Below are 8,999 nucleotides of genomic sequence, written 5' to 3' on the forward strand. Positions count from 1 at the left end.
TTGTTAGAATATCAAATATTAGTTCTTTACCTCTGCAATTCCGCCATTAGCATGTGGCAACAATTTCGAGGACAGTAGCCTTAATAGTGACCGCCACTGTTGCAGTGCACTGCAGTTGAATATTAGGAAACCGAAATTGATAGGAAGGTATTTTTGGGTTTTTATGTCAACTTTGTGAACAGAAAAGTCCAGAGGGAAAAAGATACTGGAAAAGTTTACAGAATTACGGCCGTCATTTCCCTCATTTACAACCCAAATGGAAAGGAGCTCTCCCCGAGGCACTGTGCGAGGTGGAGTGGTCTTCCGGGTGCGCGCACGCGTGAGATTGACCTACGAAAGCACCCCCCCCCCCCCCCCCCCCCCCGTATGCGATGCTGGTGGCGCTGCAATCTCATTTTTTCTACAGCAGTCCACTGTCGAGGGTGCGCTGGAGAAGACGAATTTCAAGCTGGCTCCGCCGAGTTTCTGATCAACCATCTTCGCCACATCAAATCCCCGCACCGCTTTCCCTTGTTTCCACCACGGCGCACTGATGCTTAACTTCTCCATTCGGTGTGAGCTGCACTTGATGTAGCGAGTTGGTTGCCTTTTGTCGAAGATCGTTGGACACCGACCTTGTGTTCGATCGATTGCTACGGCAGGAGTTCACAAGTGTTGGCTGGTTGCACCAGACTTCGGGTTCGTAGCAGTTGCGGTGCTTGCTGATTGTGAGTCGCGAAAGAGGAGGATGTCTGCGTTAGCGCATTGGATAAGGAACGTGCAATTCATTGCGTGTCCGTGATGTTTCATATTGATGCATAGTTTTGATGAAAGCCGAGGAGCGTTTGTCTTTATGCGAAATACTAGTGTTGGACTGCCCGCGCTACTTTGGTTTCTTTCATGGTCTAATCTCTGCTCTCTAGTTTTTCGAAGCGGCGTTCGGGTCAAGTGATTTATATCACACCATTCTTTGGTATCGAAAAATTGATTACAGCATTTAGGTTGACTGGCAACTGTGTGGCTAAGCAATTGAATGATTCGGGGGACTGCCCCATCGCTAGTTCGGTTCCAGGTGTTAAAGATCATGGAGAGTCGGTTGCAGAAAGTGAGGTTGTAGTAGTCATATTCTCGAATGGAGTTGTTGAAAGGTTTCAATTCAGGTTGCACCAGGTTTTAAAAAATTAAGTGATGGGGAAGTGCAAGCATCATCCACAGTCCGTCATCCCCGGTGATGGCATCTGCCCAAGCTGCTTACAGAAGAAGCTAAACTCCGTGTGGCGAGGGGAAAGTTACTCTGATGTGTCCGCCAAGGACACAGTAAGCTATATGGCCCCGCATCGATTATCAACCGGCGAGCCTATTCATCCACAGGAAGCGATTTCGGTGATTGGATCTATAGCCAGCATCACAAAGAGGAGCCATTTGAAGCAGTTCGGCCGGAACACGGCGGGGTTGAACATCGACAGCAGACGTGCGGACGATGTGCACACACTTAGAAAGGCCCCACATCCTTCATTCGATAGAGGGGACGCGGGTGTAAAGGCCGAAGCCGTAGGGGTGAGTATGTCAGGTTTAAGAACAGAACCCCGCAAGTTATTTCAGGATAGAGCGGGTTTTACGCAGGATTGGACGGAGCTCTACACTAAGCGGCGCTCCGACGTCTCACCGTCAGCCGGCTCCAGGCTGGTGTCGAACACCGTCTCCGGCGGACTTAGTGTGGGATCCCGGTCGAAGCCTCTGGTGGATCGAATAGCTAAGGAGACAGCCATGCGAGTGATCAGAGAAGTTGGCGATCGGCCGGTCGAGGAAGCGGAAGGCATCAGCCCCGCCAATCGATACCGCGAGCGGAGCAACCTCGCCGATTCTGATTCCAGTAGGATGCCTCATGAAAAGGCTGGTAGTGTAAGTCCCCTACCTTGGCATAGCAAAATCCGATCCAAGTGGGTCAAGGGACTCGGAAGTCCGATGAATTCCAGCAACAAGATATTCCCGAGCAAATCCGTCGAGACTGTGCAGAAATCTCAGGTTCACAGCAGTAGTCCAGCAAGGGAGCATTCGAGGCCAAAACCTGCCAGAGGCGATAAGAAGGCTTCGAATCGTGTAAACCTCCAGATCTACAACGTGGAACACGATAGCGACATCTCATCCCTCCGAGCGAAAGCTTCCAAGGCTTCGGAGACCGTTATCGAGGGGATGCCTGATCAGATTCTGAGGCCCGAGGATATGAAGCAGCGGTTGAGGACCTCACACAATACTGTGCTTCTGTGGCTACAGGCAATTATTTCGACCTAATCTCATTGAGTTTCATGCACACAGTGATTTCATTTTTGCATCGCTTATCTGGTCCCAACCACCAACTGGTTGTCATTTATGTGAGATTTGCGGTCTGTTTTACAGTTTTGGAACCGATCTCTAGGAATGATGTGCACATCATTTTCTTTTGTTTTTTTTTGTGCAACTTGGTATCCTCTGAACTGTGACACCTTTAGGGTTTGCTCATTGAGAAATGTGTTAGCAAATCTACTTATTGAGTTACTAGGAGATTCTCTTTCAAATGCGGATTGTCCTGCTCGTGAATACAATTATTCTGTTGTAATTTCAGTCAGGAGTGCTATCATTAAACCTTGTTTTTATTTCTTTTTCTGACTGCAGGATCTACCATGTCCACAATCGTCGCCGTATCACACATCCGATGGGTGGGAAGATCCATGTTCTTCGTCCTCCGACTGCGCGATGGAGACGAGGAACAATGATCTTTACCACGAGGATCTTACTCTTGTGGGGCATCTGCATGAGATTGCGGAGGAGCATGAATACTTCGAGGAATGTAGCGAAGAGCAGGAATTACGAACGTCCACAACCAACCATCTGAGTGATGTCTCTTCTTTCGGCAAATTCCTCATCAGAGCTGCACAGCGTCAGCCAAAAGAAGGGCTCTCCAGAGTTGCTCTTGCCACCCCAGCCCGGTGAAGATTGCACGATATCAGCAGCGCGAATTGCTTTCCATTCCCTGAGGTGTCCAAGTGGGATTATCTAGTCAAAGGAAGGCGAATGGTGGGGAGTATTCGCCAGTGCTCGAAATTCTTTTGGCAACCCCACAATTCCACTAGCTTCATGCACATCGTGAACTGGAACGAGGGCGTCGTGTGACATGGTAAAAATTAACCTCGAAAGGGACGCCATCCAGCGCTTAGGTCAAGCAAAGTCGTTGCCAGGGAATACAAAAATTTGCTCGTATTGAATCGTCGACTTGCTCTGAGCCAGTAGATTGACTGTGGTGTGCACCGTGCGGCTGTTACATTGTGTTCCAGCTTGTGCGTGTACTGCTCTGCTATAGAGCCTGGACAACGTAACCCCCTAACAACTCCAGTGCAGTGACCCACCGCCGTATCCACTCATTCTGTCGGCCTGCCGCTGCTGCTTAGATTTCTTGTTTTGCCAGCCTGTCACTGCTTAAGGCTCTGGCGTGTAGAAGTGGCCTTAGTGTATCCATATTATCACCCGAATTGGGTACTTCCATTTACTTATCCTCAATCATCTCCCCGCGGTTCAGAATTCCTCTTCAAATGTGTATAGATCTCCCTGTACTGAGTCCCATGTGAGAAGTCTTTGCAAGGTGCAGTTCTACGATTTGACGGAGGATGAGCTCTGACCATTTGATTCATAAGTGGGCTGAAAGCAGTACCTCCAAACAACTAAATTATCGAACTGTTGAAACCCCTAATAGTTACCCTTCATAGTGTAGACATGGGCTCTTTCAGTCGTAGGTAGAGCATATTCATAACACTAAATGTTAATACCTTACCTGAGTTATCAAATTGTTCAGTGCATTTTTACAGCTTTTAAATTACAGGGTTCATTTGAATCTTGCATCAAACTCTCCAATTATGCATGATTTTGTTCCTTCAATTGGGATATAATTTAACAGTAAAATTACGTACAGCATTCATTGAGAAACAGTTAGATGATTACTATGTTCTGCAGGAGCCCTCTGTTATTTCTCATTCTGGTCCTCTTTAATGCTTCTCAGAAAGTGCACTGCAACTTAGTACCATTGAAAACGTTATCACAGATGAGCAGTTTGCTCAATCAAAAGATCGCATAGATATTATGATTGTTTGAAGGTTCTGGAAGCCTACATTTGTCAAAACACTGTGCTTTTCTAAACACAGGAGCCTTCTGCAGGAGTAATCCTGATAGAGATTGAGCAACTTCTGCTTCTGCTTGCTCTGCCCTTCATTTCATTTCGTCATGCCTTCCAACTCAAAATTCCCTTGGATCGCTTCATTGCCAAGTAGTTGATGAATGGATTACTATCATTGCCAGTAGTTAAAGCAGAGATTGCATGCTCTGCCAAAACCTGACTGAGTAATCTAATTTTGTAGTGGATGAAACCACTTTCCTTGCCTTCTTGCCTCATTAGGAAATGAGTGGTGAGGTTGGGTGATGCACAATACAAAGAAAGAGAACTGAGTGAAGTGTTGATATCAAAGGTTTTGTTTTGTTTTGTTAATATGTATTAAACTAATATTATAGTAGAACATTACGAAATATTTGGAGTATTGCATTAGTGACTGTAATTTAGTTTTGAAGATTCAACATCAACGGCATGGAAACCTAGGTTTGAATCCTAATATACATTGATGTAGATTTAAAATGTATGTTTTTTGGTCTTCTTACATATGATAAATTTAATTTTTTTTCTTTCAATAATAATAATGATTTCTCTTATGTATAATTTTCAAAAAGATATGTTTTGTATAATTGGATTAAAATTATATCTAAAATATCATTATATAATTTATTTAAATTTATTTTTTTATCTGTAAGTGATGATAGTCGAGGTGGGATATAAAAAAGTGTGATACTCTCAATTGCAAACATGATATTAGGAAGATTAATATATAGTGTAATGGGCATAATCAACACTAGGAATTACTTAAATAAAAATGTTTAAATAAAAATAAATAAAAGTAGGTAAACATTAATAATATTTTGTGTATAAGCTTCTTAGAAGCTCCATAGATGTTGATTTGACTTTATAGATGTTTGTAGGTGATTAGTGAATTGAAAACTTGGCAAACAAGTTGGCCAAGTGTAGCATATGTTAGCCACTTGTAGTACAAGAAACTTGCCTTATAAGTTAGATACATGTCACATAAGTTGGATAATTATTGGAGGTCTTATAAAAGGTTGCTATATAGCTCCTAATTAGGAAGTATATATAGAAGTAAGAAAGAGGTATTTTTTCACTCTTGTTAACTTTTTTCTTGCTTCTTGTCTACTTGTAAGAGTCTCTAGTTTTTTATTCTTTGGAAATAGCCATTCCAATTTCTTCTTGAATATACATATTTTTTTTATTTCAATTTTATCATCATTTTTTTTTCTTTTTTTTACACATCTTACTTATTTATGTATCTTTTTTGAATTCTTATTCTTGATAGATTAACAAGAATATACCTTCAAGATTACAGATTTGTTTTTTTTTTAAAAATTAAGAATGGATTACTTCTTTTTCTTAATAAGACATAAACATATTAGAAATTGTAGGTTGTCTACTTCTAAATTGATATTATTTTTAGATTTTAAAAAGTTCTCGAGTCTTTTTTTTTACTTGTTTTAAGTGATATCATTTATTTATTTTATTTATTTTTTTATTGTATTATTATAGTAGAGCTTATTGAAATAAAGAATACAATAGAAAAAATATAAGAATAAATGAAGAAGTTAATGCTTATAATGCATCAATTCTATTCATTACCATAAGAAACAATTAGATTAGTTGGAAGTGATAATATAGAGATGATTGGAATTGCTTCAATATCTATACCAAATCATATTTCTTTTCTTTTGGTGGAATATTGTTTAAGTGCTAAATAATCAAGAATTATCTTATCTAAGAAGTTTAATGATATAAGATCAAAGTTTCAAGAATTCATCAATCAAGTGCAATTAATGATTGAACTTTAACATCAAAGTTATTCAACTCCAAAATTACTTATTAGATCTATTTGAATATTACTTTTAGATTTTGATCTATTATATTATTCATCTTTTTTTTGAATGATGTAATCCAATACTACATAATTTGGAGGTTTTTTTTTTGGTAGAGTTTCAATCTATATATAAAAAAAATTATGTAATTTTTATTATAACTAATAAGACTTTTATTTTGCATCAAAAATTTAATTAATAATATTATGTATTTTATAATTTTGAAAATTAGAGATTGATATGAAGTAGGATGTTGTTGCACTCATCAACCAATATTTGTAAAAATTACAATATGACATAAAAAAATTAATGCTAAACTTATTTGATCCTCAAACATTAAGTTGAGCAATTAAATTTGTTGTGAAGTGTGACAATTGACTTTTAGAATTTCAATCTGAGAGCAACATAATTAGGTCACAATATTTTTACAACTTGATAGCAATACCAATATCTTTCTAATACATACATTTAAAAGTAGAAGATATGAAAATTAATGCAATATATTTTAAATATCTCACCAAGAAAGAAAAGACTCAATGTTATAAAAGAAGGCTTGTGTATATGATATGGAGAATCTAAATATAATATTTTTAAGGATATAAATGACAAATAAATAAAATCTTAATATATTCTTATGTCATTTAGAAAGAACAAATATTTATTTGAAATTATTATAATATTAAATTAAAATGACTATTCTTAAAGATAAAAAGATTGGAGACTCTTGAAATAAGATTAAAGACTAGATAAACATTGACAATAATGAAAAAGGCTTTAGTCTTGCCTTCATATATGCTATCTGACTTTGAGCTATGTAGTGACATTTTATAGAACTTCTACTACATATTCAACTTGCGAGTCATGTGTTTAGCTTACAAGACAAGTTTTACATGAGTACCACATTGCAAACTTCAATTATAAGTGGCCAATTTGTTAGCCAAGTTTTCAACCTACCAAATCACTTATAAATATATATAAAGTCAAACCACATCTATAAAGCTTTTAAAAAGCTTTTCTATGAGATATTATTATTTTTTTAAAAAATTCTACTTATTTCTATGTAATTTCTTTAATCTAGATAAATATGTATATTTGTGATATTATCTTATATTCTAGAAATAAGTTCCACAAAAAAAAAATCATATTAAGAAAGTCTAAGTTACAATAAATTATATTTGCTACATATTTTATTTTTTATTTTTTTGGAGGTAGTTGATAGGTCTTCAAAGCCATCAATAGTCTCTCATACCAAGGCATAAAGACCATCTTAATATTTAATTATTGTTGAGGTGTTTGTAACTTCTTTCAAATAATTTATTTAAACTCCATCAAGGATAATTCTTACTTCCATTAATATCACCAAAAATTAAGATTTTCTTCTAAGGTTGTGATATCAAAAATATTATATTTCACCATCTATTCAAGAGAGAATATTTTGTTCTTAAGGGACTTTATTTCTATTATGTTCTTAAGAAGGTTGTGGCAATTGTAATGACTTTTTGATAATTCAATAAACAATAATTTTTTAGTTGAATTTGTTTATTTTTGATTCTTTATCTTTTTAGTACTATAAATATATAGAAATTATAAATAAAGATATATAATAGAATGCAAACTACCTTAAATCTTGTTGTTTTTATAGTAAAGAACTATTATTCTTTATCTTTGATTTTATGAATATTGTCCATAAAAAATATTAATCTTCTTTATTATATTTACAAATTTTTTAGTTGGCTTTCTATATGCATTTATTAATATAATATGAGCACCAATAAATAAGATATTTCAACTTATTTTAGTGCCACCTTGAGTCTAAGACTTCTTTGATTTCAAACTCTTGATTATTATTCACTTCTAGAAGAGAATGTAGCATTTGTTATCATCTTGATATATCTATTATCTTATATGCTTAAAAAAAAGATATATAGAATATGAGCAGATCATAATAGACTTTGATATGTTTTAAAAAAAGAAGTTTGAAGTTACAACACATAAAATCAATAAGATTACACACAAAAAGAGTATGAAATAAGATATTTCTCACTTCAAACATCCATTACTTATAGATGGTAGTTGCTGCCTTAAAAGATATTTTTTACTCTTTGACTTCTATACATATGGTCATAGGATTCTTTTCCATCTAATTTACCACACAACTATTCTTTGATCCAAGGATCCTTTAGCATATCACTAAATATGAGAAAATCCTATACTTAACATTAATTACTCTTACCTAATCTTTAGATATTTTTTAGTGTATATTTTATTTTTGAACCTTTGGTCCTTGACTTTAATCTATATCCATAAGATGTCTTTTTTATATACCAAAAATAAATCTTTTAACTATTAAAAAATAACTTAAGATAATATCTTTTATAAAGTAATTTAGTTTACTTTCACTTTTACAATGATTCAAAAAATTGTTTCAATGTTGACATATTTTGAAAAGAATGCTGTTTTACAAATAAATTGTAGTGAGTATTGACATGTAGATTGTATAGAAAATAAAGTATTCCTTTATAGCTACCAAATGAACCTAAGTTGAAAAGAATCCATTAGATAATTGCTGAGCTATGACCAATCTAATTTGGAGTTGTATCAAAACAATGTTTTGAATATGATATCAAATTTTTAGATTCTATCAATTACTCAACATTCTATCATCATTAGATTTACTATGAAAATATTATTACTAATCTAATGACATCATTAATGCTTACTAACAGCTATAAAAGCACCATTCTTAATCACAATTTTTAGCATGGACATATTCCAAATTACCACATTCTAGGACCTTCTAAAATCTTCTACAAATTTCTAGAGCCTTTTAAATACTTGTAGAATCTTTCATAATATAAATCTCCATCTTTTTGAGAAATCATCAATAAATATGATAAAGTACTTTATTTTTCGAATTAATGGTATCTATATTGATCTACAAACATAAAAATATATAATCTTTAATAATTTATTAGCATATATTATAACTCCACTTAGAAATGAAGTCCTTTATTGCTTGCCTTCTA

General features: G+C 35.2%; 1 protein-coding gene across 1 annotated transcript; it reads left to right on the forward strand.

Moving 5' to 3' along the window:
* Nucleotides 1-369: 369 nt before the first annotated feature.
* On the forward strand, nucleotides 370-3,826 carry LOC112286909 (uncharacterized). Its single transcript, XM_024529298.2, has 2 exons — nucleotides 370-2,253; nucleotides 2,632-3,826. The coding sequence occupies exons 1-2, from the start codon at nucleotides 1,168-1,170 to the stop codon at nucleotides 2,947-2,949; spliced, it is 1,404 nt and encodes a 467-aa protein (XP_024385066.1). The 5' UTR covers nucleotides 370-1,167; the 3' UTR covers nucleotides 2,950-3,826.
* Nucleotides 3,827-8,999: the final 5,173 nt, after the last annotated feature.

Source organism: Physcomitrium patens, chromosome 9 (assembly GCF_059467195.1).
Source record: "Physcomitrium patens ecotype Gransden chromosome 9, ASM5946719v1, whole genome shotgun sequence".
Taxonomy (NCBI): Eukaryota; Viridiplantae; Streptophyta; class Bryopsida; order Funariales; family Funariaceae; genus Physcomitrium; species Physcomitrium patens.